This window comes from Microchirus variegatus (assembly GCF_963457635.1).
Source record: "Microchirus variegatus genome assembly, chromosome: 17".
Lineage (NCBI taxonomy): Eukaryota > Metazoa > Chordata > Actinopteri > Pleuronectiformes > Soleidae > Microchirus > Microchirus variegatus.
In genome coordinates this window covers 7,138,829-7,161,086 of record NC_139818.1, presented here as the reverse complement: position 1 = coordinate 7,161,086, position 22,258 = coordinate 7,138,829, and the positions used below count along the sequence as shown (strand labels likewise).

Genomic DNA, 22,258 nt, shown 5'->3' with positions numbered 1-22,258 from the left:
AAAAAGCCCCTCTAGAGTTTGCCAGGTCCCATGCTGACAAAGATGAAGACTACTGGGACTCTATACTTTGGAGGGATGAGACCAAGATAAATGTTTTTGGAACTGACGCCTTCAAAAACTGTATGGCGTCTCAACGGTGAGGAATACAAAGTAAAATGCATGGTGCCTACAGTGATGGCAGTGTCCTTAAGTGGGGTTGCATGAGTGCTGCCGGTGTCAGGAGCTGCGTTTCATTGATGGCATCATGAATTCACAGATGTATTGCTCTATACTGAAAGAAAAGATGCTCCCATCACTCCGTGCCCTTGGTCGCCGTGCACTTTTCCAACATGACAATGATCCTAAACACACATCTAAGGCCACTGTTGGATTTCTAAAGAAGAACGGGGTGATTCAGTGGCCAAGTATGTCTCCTGATCTGAACCCAATTGAACACCTATGGGGAATTCTGACGAGACAAGTTGAGGATCACTCTCCATCCAGCATCCATTCTCTAAAAGAGATCATTCTTGAAGAATGGAAAAAGATTGATGTAGAAATTTTTATATATATATATAAACTTGTATATATTAAACATTTTGAAAATTGTTGGTTTTCATTGATATTGTTTAAAATGGTACTTTTCAAAGGGGGTGTACTCATTTACACTGAGCATTGTAACTGTTTTTAGATATCACAGAGCAAGTGAGTTTGTTGTCAAATAAATATAAATGTGATTTTTAAGAATTTCCACGGTGTTTATCCATTATTCAAGCACATCTCAAAACCTTGAAAACACAGTTTCTCCCTATTCAGATGATCCACATATTTGATTTGGCAGAATGTTTACACCGGACACTCGAGGGTTAGGGTTGCTCAGGGGTACCCAAGTCATTGACTGTTTGGGGATTCGAACCTGCAACTCTCCAGCTACAAGCCCAATTCCATTCAACTCGGGGCGGCCTGCTCTACAGAACGATACATTCTCTGACAGATCAGTTAATCAATGAAAATCATTTGAAAGCATTAACCAGACCTGGTCCTCACAAGGACACACAGTTGTGTTCTTTGCAGATTTTATTTGTTTCTCAAATACAGGAGAGTTAATGTACAGAAGGACAAAGAATTTCATCAAGAACTGTACAATATTTACACGCCTTTTTTTCCTTTTTTTCAATGGAAAATTAGATTGTTTTCAAAATAAGTCATAGTATGCACAAACATCAAAATGATAAAAATGAAATGACTATTTCCTCTTTAAATATTACTTATTTATACTCCTTCTTCCCACATGGGAAATGGATAGTTTACTTCTTTTTCTTTGCACCTGCATGACATGATGATTGAACAGAAAAAACAATGACAGTTTCAAATGGATTTTTTTTTTTTTACCATTCTCTCGTTTTCTTTTCTCTCCATATTTTTCTTCTCGCTCTTTTTTTGTGTGTTATTTTACACCCACTGTATTAGATACAATGGTCCTGTGTCAGCATCTGTTCTTTTGTATAGAGGGGAAGACGATTTGGATATGTGGGTTACTGATTGTACACTGAACCGGTGGAAAATAAAAAGGGGTTTTAAAATGTTAGGGCAGTAACCCGGCGCTTGTGAGCGTTTTTAAGTTAAAAACCTCCTCATATAAATAATAAAAATGTGTTTATATATTATCACACAGCTAACTGGTGCTGCCCTTCGCGTAGCACACAGAGAGCGAGAGAGAGCGTTCATCTCCACATTTCATGTTTCCATCCGCAGACAGGTCCGTGTTTGCTTATGGCTGCGCTCGACGTGCTGCTTAAAAACAGCATTCTCGCCTTCTTCCGTTCTCTTCAAAAGCCAACAGCTGATGTTAGTCTTTTCAAAAAAATAATTTATGTAAAAACTAAGCAGTAGTAGTTTCTCTGTTGAAACTATTGTCTTTATGACACACGGTTAACATGTTGAACTTGGCATTACGGCTCCTCCTCCCCCACGCTGTGTTACACCATCAGTGTCAGTTTCCTCTTGAGCCACATGTGACCCCTGACCCTGTGGGGGTCCCCCCTCCTTTTAAAGTAAGACATTTGTCAAGTCATTGATCAACAATAAGAAAAAGAACAGAGGCAAGTGACTGAGGTCACATGAACAGAGCCACTCATGTTCATAAAGGGCCTTGAAAATTCATCCTCAGATATTAGAGACTTGAAGAGGGTTGGGGGCTGTACAGTGGATCCATCTCTTTCTATTTTTGTAATTCTTTTTTTTCCCTCCTCATCCTCTTGCGTCCCTGGAGTCTCTCTGTGTCTCTGTATGTGCAGTTGGCTCAGGCTTTGGTGCCGAGCGTGAGCAGCTCGATGAAGGAGCTGAAGAGTGTGTCCAGCCAGCTCTGGTTGGCCATGCACTGCTGAACGACTTCCTCTTGGCCTGGGTCCTCAGCTGCCTGCTCAATGGTGTTGGTCTGAAAGAGCGACACACAGACAGACACATTGTGATGATCGCTGAGACTCAAACTAAGGTCTGAAGAACAAGAAAAGCAGCAAATATGAGCTGAATGTGGTTCTGCTTTCTAAATGATGGTTGCTCAATGTTTCTGATATTAATATTTTTTAAATATGTGCATTTGTATTTCAAATGAGATTATTCAGATCTACCTCAAAGTTTTTGACATGATTTAAAATGAATGGTCCAGTGAGTTAATGAGGATTTATTGGCAGGAAATGAATATACAACCCATAAGTAGATTTATAGTAGAAGTGTATTTATACATTTGCTTTTGGTAGCTTTAGAATAATGGTGTGTTCCTTTTGCGAACAGAATTTCTGAGGTCACGACCTTGGATTTCCAACTCGGAGCAACCTCACCAACCCCGACATGGGATTCCAAGATGACTGCCACCATACAAACTAGGGATGCAATGGTACAGTTTCTCCACGGTTCGGTATGCATCACGGTTTTGGGGCCACGGTAATGCTACGGTTTCCATATCTTAATATGAAACTGCTCAGACTAGTAAAGGAAATATTACATTGTAAAAAATAATTAAAAGCACAGCTATAATCACACCACAAACTTTATTTTTATAGTGCACTATCTGATCAAATGCAACAGCAAACATAAAACCACACAAATTAAAAATAAATTAAATTTAGTGCTATCCAACAAAAATACATTTTAACCCACTCACAGAAACTACAAATACACCGTGCTGCTCCAAGTGAAAGACGGGCGATGGCGCTTGCTCTGGGTGGCGCTTTAGAGCGAGTGTCTGACGAATATCCAACTTCAAACCAACTTCACTGCGCTGCATAACAGATGCTTGCACACTGTGGTTTGTTTGTTGACATTCATTTCATCACACTCATCGTATTCTACGCTGAATTCAAATGATCTCATACAGCGGACTTAAACGAAGACAGTGCCGCTTCAAACTTCCTTTTTTCCAGTTCAACATTTGCATGCATGTCGCTGATTAGCTCTGAATGTGGCATGAGCAGCGCTGCGCTCATGTCTCTGCTCCTGAGGATCTAATCACACAGCGGTGTGTATTTTAATAAATTTTTACGGGCTGAAACGTACCAAAATACCGCTGTTTGCCGTTGAGTATTGAACCAAACAGGGTGTACCGAACGGTTCAGTAAAATTAAAAAGTACCTGATTCTTACCAATTCTTACACACTGGACCTGCAATTCACAAATAAAATCCAACTAGATGGGCAAGGAATCTATATTCTCTTTATGTTTTGCAAAGACAACTTTAATTTTAATATTCTGGCATCAAGATATGTATTTAATAGATTGTTCCAAGTCTGTGTAATCTGTTTATTGGGCTACAGCAATTAGTCAATTCATGAATTATTATTAGATAACTTAATTGTTGACAAATTTGATAGAAGATTATTCGGTTTCAATTAAAAACAAAACAAAAAAAAGATTTAAACAAATTCTTTGAGTTTTAGGCTTCTTGAATTTGAATATTCTCTGATTTCTTTGCTCCATAAAGCAAAGAAATCATTCAAATATATAACTTTGGTTTGTGAACAAAATAATGAACATTTGAGAAAATTATCATAAATTGACAGATGAATCGGTTATGAAAATAGTTAGTTGCAGTCCTACTATGTAAGGAAGAGTCAATCAAAAACAATATTGCTCACTACCATAGGAAACTGGTTTAGATTAGTGCTGTCAAACGATTAAAATATTTAATCTCGATTAATCGCACATTTTTATCTATTCTAAATGTCCCTTGATTTCTTTTTGTACAATTATTTTTCCTCATTTTAATACTCTTATCAACATGGAAAAGTTGATCAGCTTGCTTTGTGTAAATGTAATTTGCATATTTTTGCATATACTGCAGTGTAGGGCTGAACAATTAATCGAAATTTATCGAAATTGAAATACAGCAATTTCAAGACACAATATTTATAAAATATTTGTTCAAGCCAAAATATAGTTATAGATGAATTATTATTAGACATCTTATTCTACAGACTGAACCACGCTGTCAGGCTAAACCTGGTGTGTGTAACTTGTGTGTGTGAGGAGCTGTGTATATGTGTGTGTGCTGTTCGAGTCATGTGATGACAGTGAAGCAGGAAGTAATGTGTTCCATGTGTTTACATGAGCCAAAAAGAGCGTTTAAATGGGTTCGCGTTAACACGTTAATTAACGCGTTTAACTGACAGCACTAGTTTAGATTTAAAAAAAAATAAAGAAAAATTTTACCTACTTGTTTTCAATTTTTTTCACCTCTTATATCACTATCATGTGCTTTTTTTCAATATTTTAAAATGTATTGATGAATTTTGAGTGTCAGCCGTCCTATATCATATAGTGTATATTCTTTTAGGTGTGTATTTTATTAAAGTTTTAACAGACACAATAAAAAACCTAAAAGCTAAACTTAATAGTGACAGGGCACACGTGGTTGCTTACCTCTTTCTTGCACTGTAAGAAGGTGTGGTATTTATAGTGATGGAGGGAGTGGTAGAGACTGTAGATCCGATATGACTCAGCCGACAACTTTAGGTCCTGAAAGAAAGCAGTCGGTTTAATTTCAGTTTGATTCTTCAAGCATCAGTAAATAAAACAGTCTAAAACTGAAGTCAAGTTTAACTCTACAGTTCTATGGAAAAAAACTCAAGTGTATAAATGTGTATCACATGATCTACACACTCTGCTCTCTCATGTGAGGGAGTGGCAGTGCAGTATGTAGTGTTTGCCATGTGCGTTTCCATTTGCATGATGTTATGCAAACAGATTCTTGTGGTAACTAACTTTATAACTCGAGACAAACACACAGTGTCTTTTCTTTGCCATGAACCTAACTTTACCTGTAAAAACTACATGTGTTGTTGCATTCAGAGACATGTTCCACTCAATCTTAATAATGATTTGAACAAATAAAATCAGCTGTGGCCTGGTCTTGGTCTCAATGTCACTTTTTCAAGGCCTCTGTCCTTTAAAAACGGTCTCTGTCATGAGCACCAAAAAAGTTGTCCAAACATGAATTTCCCTTTTAAAAATGGAGCAGAAATAGAAACTTGCAGCAGGGGTGAGGAGAGAAGCTGAAAACGTTTTCTTCTCATCACACATGAGATTCAGTGCGTATTTACAGTGTAGAGGAGTGGAACAACTGGAATGGAAGGTTAGGGTTCACTCTCCAAGACACTTGAGCCCACACTGCTACTGGTGGCTGTGCTGTGAAAGTATATGGGTGCGCCAGATGTGTGATAGAAAATGATATTTATACAGCAGCTGCACTGTATAAATGTGTGTGTGAAAGGGTTAAATATCAAAAGTGAAGCCTATAAACACAGAAACGCTTACCTGTGGCTTAGGCAGGGTCTTCTTGACTCTGTTGAGGGTCTTGCGGTTGTAAGCGTCCCCACTTAGCCGCACCCTCACCACTCCTGAGTCAAGGGGGTCTACAATGATCTGTGGATACGCATGCAGGACTTCCTGTTGACGAAGAGCCAGAAAACAAATCAGCAACAGACACAAAGAGACAAGAAACACTGATGGTCTCACAAAAAAAAAAAAACGGCAGCCAGTGGTGGACTCAAGAAGAAAAAAACTTTAGTTGTTCCTAATGTCTTTAAACATGACCAATTACTGGTTGGCTTCTCCCAGATCATCATGAATTAGCTTGTGTACCAGGCCTGCCTGCCTGCAGATGCTTGGCGCAGGTATTACCTGCCTCAGAATACAGAACTTCACATATTCCTGTTTCTGGACTCTTTTTTTAGGACCCTCTTTTCTCACTGGAAACTGAAATGTATTACGCACTCACTCTATAGCACCAAAGTCCATAGAAGAAAATATATCAAAATTTATAGCTACAGGATTGGGTCTAAATGAATGAGCATGTCACGACAAAGGAGATTTTGTTTCGTTTCCATGGAGATCAAACTGGTTTTAACATGAGTCTAGACTTTTTTCTTGTGCACAAACATAGTAAACATTTGACATAAGGGCCAAGCACCCAGTTTAGGACAGATTACCTGGTGCTGAGAGCTCATGCTGACTCTCCTCTGCATCCTCCTCTTCTGTTCACTGAGGATGCTGTCAATCTTCCTCATTGGTGGGAGGTACAGCTCATCTGTGGCCAGTCAACACAAACAAGTGAATTAGACAACATTCACATAGCTGCAAACCATTTCTGTAGAAAGCAGCCGTTCCGTGTTTCCTTTAACCTATCACCTCCCTTTTTACTGGAATTTCAAAACCATTTAATGATTCATTTCGGCATTAAATCAAACTATTACCCTTTTCTCTTAAAGGCAGTTTGTTCAGCCGGACGGCTTCAACCTGGCAACTTGTTAATGGTTGTGGTGTTAATCCAACCTACCTAAACTACACACTAGGGCCACAACACATTATTATTTACATGATCAATTAATCTGTTTGTTATTATTTTCTTCATTAATCGAGTAATTGCTAGGTCCATAAAATGTGGAAAAATATTGGTTTTCAAACGTCAAAATGAGGTCTACAAACCAAAATTCTTCAGTTTGAATGATTTCTTTGTTAATATGATGCAAAGCATCAAAAACCAGAAAATATTCACATACTTCACAGAAGCTGAACTAAAAATTGTAAAAAGTAGTTTAGCTATCAGTTAATAATTGCAGCCCTAGTACACACACATATGCACGCGCGCGCGCACACACACACACACACACCCACTTTTGCAAATAACAACCTTAATACTGATTACTGGGTGCAGATGTTTAAGCAGCTGAAAATATGCTACCACACAGGCTATACTACTAACTTCTCACACTAAGCTCTCACACTGAAGACATAAAGAAAGCTTGAATGAGTGGGTTTTCACTGCTGAGGAGTGCTCTCACCGTCCGTGTCTTCCAGAGCTTGGATCATGTCGGGGTCCAGGGCCGTGCTGACCAGCATTTCCACGTAGCTCCTGAACATCTCCCTCATGGCACGGTTGTTCACGCCTCCCTTCACTGGCACTGAGTAGTTCAAAAATCACCAAAAAAACATCACTGAGAAACAACCTTCTACCTTCATACATGACACACTTGTGCCTCAAATGTGATAGAAACTATTTTTTGTTGTTTTGCAATAGCAGCATGCAAACAGAGAAATCTGTAGCAACTCACTTTCATTCTCACTAACTGCCTCGTCCGATGAGTCAGAGTCTGATGAAGAAGCTACTTCCTTCAGCCACTTCTTTCTTTTCTTAGGTGGCGGCTCTGCCTTAACTTTGGCTGGCTTTGACTTGGGTGGGCGCTCAGCCTTTTCTTTCTCCTTCCTCTCCACAGCTTTTTTCTCCTCCTTTGCTCTACCTCGTTCTACTGTGGCGCGCTTCTCCGATTTCTCCTGCTGCGGAGCCTCTAGCTGTCTCTCCTTCTCATGCTCCCTCTCCTTAGCTTTGGGCACTGCAGCTGGAGACTCCTTCTTCTCCCTTTGCTCCTTTGTCGTCGTTGTGGTTCCTGTTCTCGTTTTCTCCCTCTGTTCCTTCTGGATTGGTGGAGCAGCTCTCTCCTCTTTCTCCGTGACTCTGGCCGGCACCTGTGCTGCAGGAGGGGAAGCCATTCTGGAGAGGGACTGGCGTCTGTGACACATGAAGGAATCATTTTAGGGATGGACATAAAACGTACATATACAATATGTCGATATACTGTAAATGTAGAAACAATCAGAGAGAGGATAAGCCATTTTCAGAAATGAATTACAGATAATATCTAAATAATTCTCTAGAGTTAGCCGTTCATATCAGTTTTAGTGTGTTTTATAGTGCTGGGCACGTTAACGGCGTCAACGTTAACGCACATTGATGAACCCAATGATGCTATGTTTACGTGACTCCCGATTGTTAAAATGAGTCTCTAAAGCAGGGGTGTCAAACTCAAATACAGAGTGGGCCAAAATTTTAAACTGAACAAAGCCGCGGGCCAAGGTTGAACAAATTAACCTTTTAATAGGGACCCAAACAAGTTTTGCATTGAATATTGAACAAGCAAGGCTTATATAACTTTATAGTGACATGCAAAATCGAGTTTCAAATAATAATAATAATAATTAAAAAACATCAATGGCATATCAAATAAAATTTAAATAAAAAATTGAATGCCTCTTTTCTTTTTGCAGCCTTCTGAGGTAAATATCAACATTAACTTTTTCCACAAGCTAATAAATTTGAAAATACCGCTATACTGACCATCAAAGTCGCCAAATCGCCGGTTAAACTCAGCGCGATTGCCGCTGTATAATACCGGCGGGCCAGCTCTAATGTTAATTTGATATTGCCTCAAGTGCCAAATGAAATTACACGGCGGGCCAAATTTGGCCCGCGGGCCAGAGTTTGACACCCATGCTCTAAAGTAACGCTAAACTTTAAAAACAAAGGCACACATACGCAGTACACAGCTACGCTGGTTATTTGTAGCTTTGCTCTTTTCGTTTAATAAACAGAACGCTCCAGTTCGACTGTAGGCGCTAAAGGAGCTAACGCAGCTAACAGAGCTAACTGGTAAACCACGGCACGTACACATGACGTCACGTGCGTCTTTTTCCGGTCAGTTGTCATGGAAACGTGCCATGCATTAAAGTTGACACCGCTAACGTCGTTAAGGCGTTAACGTGCCTAGCACTAGTGTTATAATAATCAAAACTTCTTCAAAAGTTCTCTGTTTTTCAGCATCTTAAATGTAAATATTTTCTAGTTTTTTTGCCCAGATAACAAAAAAAACATTTGAGAAGATAATTATAATGAGTTCTGGGGAAAAACTGATCAACATTATTTAATATTTTCTTACATGTTATGAACCAAAAATCTAATCAATTAATCAAGATAATAACTGACATATTAATCGATTAGAAAAATAAGTATTAGTTGCAGCCCTGGTTTCTATCTGCTAACATCTATCAGTTTAGATTATGCTTTCTCCTGCTATGTTCTCACATAAGCTCACTCAGACAATAACCGGAAATTAGATTTGGGAGCTGGAGGAAGAATCTCAGGGGAATGTCCGGAGCGACTTCAGCAAACATTTGCTTTCACATATAAAGGCCAGGTCATACTTTCCATGTTCACATGTGAAAAGAGGTCTGCTCAGGTCGGCGTTACATAAATTTCACCATCCGCCCATTTTAACGGTGTTTGGTGTGAGCCCTATGCTGATGATCGCATCTCCAGTTTGAGACCATACGATATTTTCCAGTCCAGTTGGTGGCAGGCAAGCTCTTGTTTTTGTGAAAAGAGATAACATAGGCAGTAACTGTGCAGACTTCCTTGAGGTTATCTTAGGAAGACTGCTGATTCTCACACATGTACAACTCCATAACCTCCAAGGACATACAAAGAAGGCAACCTCCTGATGAGAAATTACATGTGAGAAACATCAGACTTATAAGAATCCTCATGTTAGTATAACCAAAAACTGCGGGGATGTACACCCATGCAGAAAAATGTGACGCTTTCCACGGAAACAGAATGCCAGAGTTCGCATGACCTGACTCTACCAGCTCCTCCAGAGAATATGCTGAGAAAGTCAGGACTTGTCTGACAGCAGCTATAGAAAGAATCTAAATGCAGCCATGTGTCTTAGCAAAGTAATTGACAACATCAGCATTATTTATTGCCAGAGGCTGGAACCTTCATCTGCTGGTTTTTCCATTCCATCAACACTCAGCAACAGCAGATCTACTACGTTCACAAACAGTTAATCTCTACAGTTTTTTGTTACCATCACTTGAAAATGAGCCCAAGAAAAAAGGTATTTTCCATTCCACCACCCTCGCTCCATCTTGGCCCACATGATGGTGTCTCCATATTATTTTTCAGTGTTTTTGGACTTCAACCAGCCTCGCCCCATGAACCTAAGCCTACCCTCCTGCTTCTGTGAACTCCTCTCCCTGCCTTGACTTTTAGATGGGCCTCAAGGCACAGTGATTTATCCCATTCTAAATCTAGCAAGGCTTAATTTAATATGAATGAGATTTTTTCCATATGGTAAATAGTAGTACCTGAGAGCAGGGGTGGCTCTGCGCCAAGGTCTCCGAGAGCAGACTCTTACATAGTCCTTCTTATTCACATTTTCCAAAAACTTGACATAGATCCTCTGGTATCGTCTCTTTGCATCTCCAAAGTAGCCAAGATACTGAGAGAGAGGGAGAGAGAGAGAAAGAGAGAAAGAGAGAGAGAGAGAGAGAGAGAGAGAGAGAGACATTTTCATAGAAATTTCATGATTGTCAAATTTCTGGACTCTGGTGACATGGAATCTATCTGTGTGTACATTTCAGCATACTACACAGCAGTTCTATGATGAAGCACGGACTGTAAACGGTGGTGACATTGCATCACTCACATTGCTTGTAGCACAGAACTGTCTTTGTCCATCTTTGATCTCCGGGCTGAACTTCTGCAGCAGGGCTTTTTGTACCCGCCAGATGGGTGGAGGCTCACGGCCCGTCTGCAGTGCCAACTGAGGCATAAAAACAGGGCACACAAATAAGATTAAAATTATTCTGTTAACATGAATAACAGATCCAAACATCTGTACATTTGCATTATTAAAAGAATGTGACTTATTGATATTTTAGCCTTAGCTTTAACAATAATGGATGTTTACAGTTTCATCTACTTATTAATGTAATGATTTAGTTTGCTGCCTATACACTAAAAATAAAAATGTGGCCTAAATGGAGTAGTTTATTAATAATAATAATCTCACAAATACAAACACACCTTGAGGGTTCGTATGTCTTCCACTCGCACGACAAACTCATCTCTTTCTCTGAAAATGCCCTCCCCTCCACTCTCGCTCTCATCCTCTTCACTCTCTCCAACAATGGCAGCATCCTCTTGCTTCTGGGCAAGGTGCAAGGAAGTGATTTTAGGAGGTGGGGGCTCCTCGGGTGAGGCGGGAGACTCCGGAGATGGCATGGGAGACTCCCTCTGAGTTTCAGGTGGGGGAAGAGGGGAAGCTGGGTGTGGAGGAGTTGCAGGCTGAGGGAGATTAACAGGTGCAGGAGGTGGTGGTTGTGGTGGTGGTGGTGATGAGGATGTGGGAGTAACTGGGCTTGGAGACTGGGAATTCTCTTGTTCTTCTTTTGGAGGTAAGGGTGAGGGGAGAGACAGGGGAGGGAGGGGGGAGTGAGAAGTAGAGCAGGAGGATGTGGGAGAACGAGGGGCAGAGGGTGGTTCGGGTGTTGCTGGTGCTGGAAGGTTTTCGGGAGAAAGTGCTAGAAGGAGAGAAGAGGACAATTGAGCTTAAGGTTAACCTCTATAGATAATTTTATACAAGAAATGAGTCATAGCATTTTTTAAATATTCAATTAAATGTGCTATAAAAAAAAACCTTAAAAAATGGGAAGACCAACAAAAGTAGCATTACCATCCAGCTTAGGTGCACCCAAGGTTTCCAGCTGTGGTTCTCTCTCCTCTGTTATATCATTCTCTTCTTCCTCTCCCGTGCTTCTTTCCTCCTCATTCTCCTCATCCTTGTTCTCCATGTCTCCATCTTCTGGCTGGAGAATATCAGGTTCATTGGACTGGGGCTGAGTGAGGGGAGTGTGCATGGTAGGCTGTGGGCTAAGCGTGGGAGGCTGCAGAGTCGGAGTGAGAGGAGCTTGGGTGGGTTGAGGCTGAGGCTCGGGAGATGGAGGAGGGAGTGGGGTCTGGATGTTGGAAGTTAGCTGCGGAGTGTCATATAGCGCAGAAATGGCTGAGGAGATGCTCTTCTGGAGGTCCTGGTTCTTCCCAACAGAGTCCTCCTCATCAGAGGAGAATGATGGCAACGTCTCCAGGTTCCTCTTCAGCTCGTCTTCCAATCGCTTGGGGCTGGGGCAGTTGCCCAAGGCCAGGCCACCATTCCCTTCACCATCCCCAAATGGAGGCGGTGGGGGTGGGGGAGGTGGTGCAGGAGACAGTGGGCGCAAACCCACTGATTTACAAGGTGAGGTTTCACCATTGTCAGGTTCCATTCCCGGTGAGATGTCCAAGCCTGGAGGTCTCTTCCCTGTCTTCAAGAAGTCCAAGAATGAAGCCACGAAGCCAGCCTTGGTCTCAGAGTCCTTCTCGTCCCCCTGGAGGAAATATAAGAGAAACTTACAGTCAGCTCACAACTTTACAGTAATGACCATACATTAAATCAAATCTTTATTTAAATCAACACAAAGCATCTTTAATTAAACTCTATTAAATTCCATATCCTTTACCCGTTCCTCCAGCCTCTCATCATCCACTCCTTCACTCATCATGTGGCTTTTCTGCTTGTTCTTGTCCTGACTTCTGGTGCTTTCAGTGCTGCATGGGGGTCCGGGACTTAGACCAAGTGATGGAGCAGAGCCTACTGAGCCGTCTGACAAAGCAGGGTCCGTGCCAGACAAAGAGTCTGTCCTCAGCAAGGCATCAGAGGAGGATAGGGTGCCAATTGGTAATTTTATCTAATGGAAAATGGAGAAGAGATGAATACTTTAAGTAATTCACTACATCAAGATGAGAAATGCATTCATTAAATTCAACGTCTAAAGTACAGGACATTTTCAGAAACTAGGTGTGCACACAAAACACAATTACATTCATTCCCATTCAAAGGGAAAGTTCAGATTTTCTGCAGTTTGGTAATATAAGGAATTTTTATTCACAACGTGCCATTTTTTACTACAGCGTTTGAAATCTGCTGAGATTTACCTCAGTGGCACAATCTTATCAAACAAGGCAGCAGCAAACCAGCAGCTCCCGTGTCCCTGCCAGCTAAAGCTGCTGATTTTCTCTATGACTTTGGTGTGGGAGAGTAAGTGGTTTACACACATCAGTATCCAGTTGGAAAATGCCATCTACAGTGGCAAGATACAGCAATGGACATATTCTTATGTTATCAAAGAAAAGCATACTTAAATTCAATTTGGTGAGCCTTGTGGCTTAAGTCTTTTTAGTGATCGTGAACATCAAGGTCAGGCTGTCACACTTAGGCCTTATGGTCAAATTAATTTATTCATTAACAATACGAAGGTAACAATAACCAGACATGCTTAAATCCAGGGTTTTCCACCACTGAATAAGGTCCAATGTCCGATGATACAAAATACACCTATTAGTTATCGCTTTAGTGCAAATTGAATTTTGAGGAAGTTTCACTCCAAATAAGGACGGGAGAGTTGCCTGTGTTTTAGGATGTTTTTTACATCCTTATGATGCATGCACCGATGTCATGTGCTATGCTACACATGCATATCATCACGTACACACCGTGGTTTTCTCATCCCTCACGGTCAACACAAAATATTTCAGAGAAGCGGAAAGAAGCGGGATGGGATTGGAGTTCGGTCAATGTCCAAATAAGCAGTTGCCATGACTATTATTAGTTGGCAGCTTCAGGTTACCAGGAGGAGGTTACATGTAGTCGTGCTACAATAGCTACAACCACAACACTTTTTTCCCTCTGGCACAACTTCAGGATGTCACACTAGGGACGTGGTTAAATCCTTGATTCCACATTTGTGTTCAAAGGTCAAGATTGTGCCATTGTTTTGATATATATTTAATTTACAATAGAGAACGTGACACCCCGAGCCACTACATCATACAACAAAACTGAACTATCCTTTTACGAACAGGGCTCATCTGTTATTCACTTTTCTGTAATTCTGTACCTTTGTAGAGTAAATACATTATCATCACATCTCTGTGTTTGAATGACATTTAATTAAAATATTTCTGTTTCTTCTCTGGACAGAAAGCCACTGACCTTCAGAGGTGGAATGGGCTCGTGTTGCTGCTGTTGAGGCTGGTGATGGAGCTGCTGCGATTGCTGCTGCTGCTGAAGGTGATGGTGGTGCATTGGATCCTGTTCCTTCCCACTCATCTCCATATACATGTCCTCCCTCCTTCCTCCTCTACCTCGGCTCCCACGGCCCCTGCCTCTACCTCGTCCCTCCACAGTGAATCCTCCTCCTACTGCTGCTGTTCCACCCATCTCCCCCATCATCCCTCTTGGAGTGTATGGCTCAGGCATTGGGCGGATACGAGGCCGGCCTCTTGGCCTAGGTGGGCCATCTCTCTTCGGTCTGGTGGGCTTTCTGCCCCTCTTCTTTGGTCCATCCTGTGGCAGAAGAGAGTGTGAACCCATAGATGAGTAGCCTGAGGAGTGGTAGAAGTCAATGTCACCCATTAAAGGGCTGAGAGAACCACTTCCTCCTCCCTTTCTGCAGCTGGACACCAAGTCTGGCAACAAATCTGGGAGCCTTCGGCTGTTCAAACGGATGTCAGCTGGCTGGTCAGCTTTATCTTCATCATCTTCAAACTCATACTCTTGAGCATAACTTTTCTTAGGCAGTGTGTTAGGGTCCCGACGCTCTTTTAACAGATGAAAAGAGCTGGACTTGAGGAGCTTCTTGGGACGAGATGAACAGAAAATGGGAGACTGGAGGCCTCCAGGACCAGTTCCTGTGTTGGCTCCTCCAGGCCCAGCGGACATTTTAGCTCCAGAGTTGTTGGGACCAGCAGTGTTGGAGCCCATACCCATAGCTGGGCCCTGGGACTGTATCAGTCCTAGCTGTTCAGTGTTGACAGTGGAAGGGAGCTCATGGGTTTTAAGAGAGTCTAGATCCAGAGTCATGGTGTTGTTGCTGGGTTCCTCAAGACCATGACAGTATGGTTCATAACCCTGATCGCCACCATGGTGACCCATGATGTCATAGCTACCTCCAGCACTTCCCCCTGCTCCACCTGCATTCTGCCCAGCTTTCATGGATTCCATTCCCTCCTGTCCAGCATGGCTTTCATTCATCTCCCCCTGCCCTGGTCCTGCACCTCCAGCACAGCTGGACTTGTAGTCCTCAGCACAAAACATATCTTCCATTCCAGGAAAAAAGGAGCGGTCCTCATCCTGGAGAAGGGAATCTGGAAAGCAGATAGAAGTCAGGGGAACAAAGCGATTACTTTGTTGATTCTGGTCTGCTTTCTCCACTGAATTGACTGTGTCAAACTGGTGCTGATCTGAACGCTGTTGGTCCAGTTGGCTCTGCTGAGGGGTGAGCTGGGATGAGAGTGGTGGCTGTGGGTCAGGCTGTGGCTGGGAGTGAGCTGAGGCAGATGGTGGAGGTATGTGGTGGGGGAGTGGGTGGTGAGAGTGGGTTTGTTGGTGTTGTTGCTGCTGCCGCTGTGGGTGATGCTGTGAGAGGTGGTGCATGTGGGATGGAGTAGATAAGCTCATATCAGGCTCAGAGAGGAAGGAGTGGAGCTCAGACGCGGAGTGTTGTGAGTGGTGGGTTTGCTGTGGCTGATGGTGGGATGGGTGCTGTTCTTGCTGTTGCTGCCTGTGGCGCTCACTGCTAGCTCCACTCCTTCCTCCACTGCTTGCTCCACCACATCTGTCCTCTGCAACAGCTACGTCTGCGCTCGTTGTCTGAGAAAGAGTGCGCTCCAACATGTCTAAGGAAGAGACCACTGTGCTTTGCTTTACCTGGCTCTGCTCATGCTGATGAGGAGGGGGCCCATGGTTGTAGTGAGCTACAGCCACTTCCATAGCCTGGGACTGGAGTTGAAGCTGGAGCTGGGTGGTTTGGGATTGAGATTGTGCCTGATGTTTACTTGAACCAAGTCTCCCACTAGCATTTTCCATTACAGCTTGCTGTTGACTAATAGAGTGCTGCTGCTGTTGGGCATGAGAGTCCATTTTGTGGTGCTGCTGATGCTGTGGGTGGGAGTCCATTTTGGGGTGCTGTTGGTGTGGTTGGTGAGAGTCCATCTTATGGTGCTGTTGGTGTTGCCGATGTGAGTCCATTTTGTGATGCTGCTGATGAGGATCCAGTTTGTTGCGGGTGGTGTGGGACAGCACTGACTGAAGAAGGTGTGGTGGCTGACGAGATTGATCAGTGGGAGAGTCCATGAGGGAAGCAGTAGCTTGGGACTGGGAATGCTGTTGTTGGACTTCTGGTGTTTTCCGAGGATATGGGATTTCTGCACGCTCCTGTGGCTTCTTTTGGAGATCCATTTGTGTGTGTGGTGGGATCTGTGAGTGAGAAGACACGTGCTGACTATGTGAGGAGTGTTGCGGGGCAAGGGAGTGTTGGGTGTATGGGTCACCCCGTCCATAGTGGACTACCGAGCCTAGGCTGTCATGGTGATGGAGGTGTGAGTGCACTTGTTCAGCACTGCCTCTCCCTCCACTGCTCCTGTTGTTTCCGACAGACCTTTCGCTCCTCTGCTGCTGCTGCTGCTGTTGTTGTTGTTGTTGATGGTGGTGTTGTTGATGCTGTTGCTGTTGTTTCTTCAGTGACATCTCCAGCTGGTTCTCCAGCCCTGAGATGGACCCTCCTGAACCTGCATTTCCTACTCCAGCCGTGGATGTAGCACTATGGGTACGTATGACACTCTGGGGATGGTACCTCTCCTCAGAGGTCTTGCCCATGTCGTAGCTCAGCCCTTTGCCTGAATCAGAGGTTGGTGGCACTGACTGAGGCTGAGGCTGTGTTTGTTGTGATGCCTGTTGGGGTGGCTGTTGAGAGTGGTGATGAGTGGCTTGAGGAGCAGGACTTGCTTGGGCTTGCAGCAAGTGCTGAATCAGGAACTCATCATCATCATCTACTTCCTCTTGGGATCTCTGAGAGCCCACTCCGAGCATGGACGTGTCTGCCTTTGTTTTGGAAGCAGTAGAGTGATACGGCTGAGGTTGGGAACTAGGGCCTCTAGTGTCAGGGTAGCCCTGTGGGGAGGCTAGAAAGGTGGGGGAGAGAACTGAGGGAATGTATTTATTTGAGCTTGCCCCTCCTGGAGATTGTGTGGGGCAGGTGGGCACTGGAGAGTGTAATCCTGGACGGATGATGCCAGAGTTGCCTGATGGAGAGGGGCTAGAGTCTGGAATATGATAAGATCCTCCACCGTTACCCCCTCCACCTCTCTCATTTGTCATACTATTTCCCGATCCTCCTCCTGAGCCAGAGTTACCACTTCCTGTGCCGGTGCTGCTTCCTCCCCCAGATGCTCCACTACCTGATGAACCACTTGATCTTAAAAGGGCAGGAGAGTGACCTGGGGCTCCATAACCTAGTGATGGGCTTCCAGCTCCACCAAGAGATGATGGAAGAGATCCATAAGCAGAGTCAGCTCCATAAATATCAGTGGAATATGACTGGCTTCGTCCACCTAAATTTCCATATCCTTTTCCAGCAGCACCTGAGCTCAAGTCTTGGGCTTGTGGTGAACTGAAGCCTCCATATGACTGAGCTAGGTGAGAAGTAGGGGGCTGATTAGGGGAATATGACTGTGTCTGTTGTTGGGGTGGGGTCTGACCAGTAAGGGCAGAAGTGGGGGTCTTCACGGAGGGCACAGGAGAACCATAGCCTGAGAGGCAGGACTTGGGCAGAGACTGGGATGCTGAGGAGGATGTGGCAGGGGGCTGCTGCTGCTGGGGGGCTGGGGGAGGAGGAGCTGTCTGAGGAGGGGGCTGCTGCCTCGAGGGGGCAGCACTGGAGCTGGAGGTGGGGATGGAATTGGAAGGATGAGCACCAGAAGTGGCAGAAGAAGAGGAGGAAGAAGAGGAGGTAGAGGAAGCAGAAGGGGGCGTGTGAGGAGTCCTTGAGGATGAAGCTGAACTGGCAGAAGAATAGCCACTGCTGGAGCTGCTTTTGGTACCTTTTCCAGCTGATGATGAAGACGAGGAGGAAGAGGATGAAGAATAGGGAGGCTGGATGATTGGGCGATACTGTTCAGTGCGAGAAGCGGTCTTGTGGTCAGATGAGGGGCTCTGGTCACCCAATGGGCTGCAAGAAAGGCCAGCTTGTCTATGATGGGTGGCTATCTGCTGGTACCCTGCACCTCCACAGCTGAGGTAGTGCTGAAGGGAGTGGGCAGCAGAGGATGAGAGCTGTGACTGAGCTGGTGTGGGCCGCTGATAATGCTTGATAACACTGTCCTGTCGGGGCACAGCTCGTTCCTGAGCCGAATTGGACTGGGACTGGGACTGAGCCTGGGGCTGGGCTGAGGAAAAAACAGATGCATTGTACAGCTGGGAGGACTGGTCCTGGAGTTGTGATGACAGCAGGTTGAACTGGTGGGACTGCAGGTGCCTGGCAGACGATGCCTGGGCCGACGTGGCTCCAGTGGGATCCTGGCTGCCCCTATAAGCAGCTGCAGCAGCACCCTGTGAGGACAGGAGTCTATCAAAACCCAGGCTTGACTGAGACGGAGCCTTGATGTGTAGGAGGGGATCATGTGGGGAGAGTAGGCCATTGGATGTGGGACTAAATGTGGGTGTGTCCTGGAGGGAAAGGGAGGCGGCAGGGAAAGAACGGCTAGAGAAGGATGCTGGATGCTGATAGGCTGAGAGAGCTGAGGAGGAGGGGAATGAGCCAGAGCCAGGAAGGGCTCCAGAGATGAATAGTTCAGGAGGAGCAGATGTGTGCATCGCTGTTAGGAAAAGGAAGACATATTGCAAGATTACTCAGGATGCACCAAGTTATTATTTCAATAAAATAATTATTCATGAATAAGTGTACCAACAAGATGCTTCAAATGTGTATGGAAATGCAAAGACTGAATTCTGATGGAGCCAAAAATTACAATGTTTTTAAATGTCATGTTGACTGTGAGGCCTGTTTGAATGTCAACACAATAGAGAAGAAGCATTCTCAGCCCCACCTGTCTGCCAAGAAGGTGTGCGGAACTGGGAAAGAAGGGAGGAGGCAGAAGGTGGAGGCTGGGGACCCCGGGACTCCAGGGCTGAGATCAGATTCATGACAGAGGCATCGGGAGCAGATGGACTGGCATGGTGGAGGCCAGTGTCAAAGAGCCCCGACAGACCTTTAGAAGGACAAACAAAATAATGAAAATGGATTAACAAAGTAAATACTGACCACTAGTACACTGGTACAAATACAATCTAAAACAGATGGAAGAAACTTTTTGAAAATATTTTATTTTGTCTAAAAGGCGTATTTAGCATATCTTCTGGAGAGAAATTCTGATTCTGATACGAGTATTATAAATGGAAACAATACAAACTCAGCAGTAGCAAGTGTATGACACTGCACTGATCAGATACCACGTTTTTGAGCTATATTAGTTTGACGCAGATAAAAAAGTAATTTTCTCTTCCCAGAAATCAATTCATCATTACTGCTCCATACATGGTTAATAGCATAGATGTGCTAACATGTGTTATACAGATGTTTTGTATGTGCTCTATTGAGTAAGAATTTAATATTGGTAGTATTGCCATCCGGCAGATTCTGAATATAGATTTGGTACGTGATAGTGCATGAATGAATGCTGTGACTACTAGATTTTTTCCTGAGATGGAGGCTACAACATCTTAGACCTAAAATCAATTATTCTATAATGTGTTCATCTTTCAATGACACTCAAGCAGGGGCTGCATGGAGACATACACTGATTCATTGCTGGGGCCCCTGATGGTGATGACATGGACGGTATGACATTTATCTCACCCAAACTCCTTCCAGCTGCTCCCCAAGCCCCGCCTTGGCCAGAGCTCCCTGGGTGGTGATTGGAGGCATAGCCCTGCAGAGGGTGTGGGGTGGCGTAGGCTTGTCGGTGGAGGAGCTCAGACTCCGGGTGGGATGATCTGGAACTCCCATATACAAGACTGAGGGAAAGGGGAAATTGGGGTGGGGGGGTGGAGGGGTGGGGGTTTAAGTGTCATTAATTGTACATTTAAATACATCTCAACTATTTCTAAAATATGACCACTGAGAAGAGACTGAGGTCACTTCAATTAAAAGTAATAATAACTAACTAATGATGATAATGAAAAATAATTCCACACCTTGTGCTCTCAGACCCTAATTACAATGGCTGTTTATTTGTTTGGTCCCTTAACAGTAACTTACCTGTGAAAATCTCAGATGTCTCATTTGAACCTGAAGTTTCGGAAGCTAATGTGTCATTAAAATAATAAAGTGAAAACAATTGTTCATTCGTAATCATTAGTCTCATTGCCTACATGCAATTCAAATTCCAGATGAGTCTAATTAATCCTTGAAATTTAGCTGCAAGACAATAAATATGTAATAACATTTCAGTGAAGTAATTCTTATTCTAATCATAAGTGTGTTATAATGTATGCAAATATGTCAAAGCAAATATATATGCAAAAATAATGTGATACATTACTAGCAATTTCAAAGCATTGCATGATGCACATGCAAGCACATTAATTCAATGCTAGAAATGAGCCTCCATCTCTAAAAGAATAAAACGCGTGACTGGCTATTAAAAGGTAACATGCTAGCATTTGTGCTACTGCTGTTACCATCGCCTAGCATAAAGGTACAGCAGCTATGAGATAACAGCAGACACCAGGCCTGAACTGCGAGACCAGTGTTTTAATTTTAAATACATTTTATGAGAGTACTGTGCACATTTGGGCCAAGTGGAAAATTCACATTTGTCTATTTTTAACAATGCAACCACACGTTCTTATTGTGCAGCTAACAGCTGGACAGTAGGAGGCGACGCTAGTGCATGTTATGTTGAGTATGCATGCAAACACCAGCAAGTAACTACATTCGTTTAGCTAAATATCACTTCCGACGGTGGCATTGTGACTTTCGTACAAGGTCTGACATCGAAAAATGGGTCAAAAATGTATAAACAGGGCATATGCGCACCTTAAAAAAAGACAAAGGTGCCTGCGTGCACAGGCCTCTAGTGACTCCCATGCAACATAACGCTAGCTTGCAGGCTAACTCAAAGCTAAAACACAGGGCTAATCTTACACAGCCCAGACAACCTCCCATCATTTCAATAATCCCGTGAATTCACCATGGTACATTCGTTCATATCCCCATAGTTTATTGTTGGTCAAATCACAAATCGTGTATTTCGTTTCGTGAGTTTATGAACATGGTGCTGTTCAATTATGCAAATGGTCATAAACCACGCAAATGCGAGAGGCAATGATCCACATCACGAATTGGGCAAAATGCATTACAAACACATGTGTGGTGAGAAGAGGGCATTATAGCCACTTAAGGAGTGCATTTTCTTGCTTCCTTTACAATCTAACGTTAATTATGTGGTTCTCTGTGCTTAATGAAGATCACTTCTTGTTGTTGATGTCTGTCAGCGGGGCTCAGCCACTGCTGCTGTGTCTGCACTCTTCCCAGCTCTCATCAATCCACTGGATCTATCTATCAGGCTCTGGATCCAGGCCTTGCTGCACACAGGGAACAATAATTCCTATGGATGCTCCAGACATACCCCCACCCCACCGCCTTCCTCCTCCTCCTCCTTCTGCTCCTCTTCCTCCACCCTGCCAGGTCTACCTAAAACCCACGTCTGTCAATCACACTCAATTCATACCCACCAACCTCTCCTTCCTCCACCCCGCCCACCCCCACGACACGCACACTGCTCCTATTCCTGTTTATAATCTTATTACTATGCAACTGTTTGGATGTCAATGCACTACACACATTATGGCGAGCCATGGCTTCCTTATCTATGAAGCCAGTGGCAATCATTTGTTTACATGGGTCACGCACACACACATACACACAGTGTCCTGCACGGTAAATGTGATGTATCTGCACATTGTCTGAATCCATCACATACCTTGCTTTTGCCGACCTCTCGTAACTCCATCCTGCTCCTGCGCCCAAATCACCAAACCCTGTTCCCGGGTAATTCCTATCCATTGATGGCTCGTTACAATGCGTACGACGAGGACGAAAGCAACGAGAACGTCGCAAAGCAGATCACGGAAAAAATATATATATAAAATCCAGTATTCCTCCTTTTCTCGGTTTCAGGCTATTTTTCCCGGTTTCATAAGCAAGTCCTCAGGAGTGGAAAACAGCATAT

General features: G+C 43.7%; 1 protein-coding gene across 1 annotated transcript; it reads right to left on the bottom strand.

Annotated features, from left to right (window-relative positions):
* Positions 1–1,086: 1,086 nt before the first annotated feature.
* prr12a (proline rich 12a) lies at positions 1,087–22,092 on the bottom strand (the record flags this gene model as incomplete). The annotated part of the gene is made up of 15 exons (XM_083904230.1): positions 1,087–2,416; positions 4,897–4,992; positions 5,791–5,922; positions 6,465–6,562; positions 7,317–7,436; positions 7,587–8,041; positions 10,456–10,589; positions 10,797–10,913; positions 11,177–11,673; positions 11,826–12,516; positions 12,649–12,876; positions 14,181–18,841; positions 19,073–19,234; positions 19,882–20,039; positions 22,010–22,092. 15 exons carry the CDS (start codon positions 22,090–22,092, stop codon positions 2,282–2,284), a joined length of 7,767 nt encoding a protein of 2,588 aa, XP_083760356.1. The 3' UTR covers positions 1,087–2,281.
* Between the last annotated feature and the right edge of the window lie 166 nt (positions 22,093–22,258).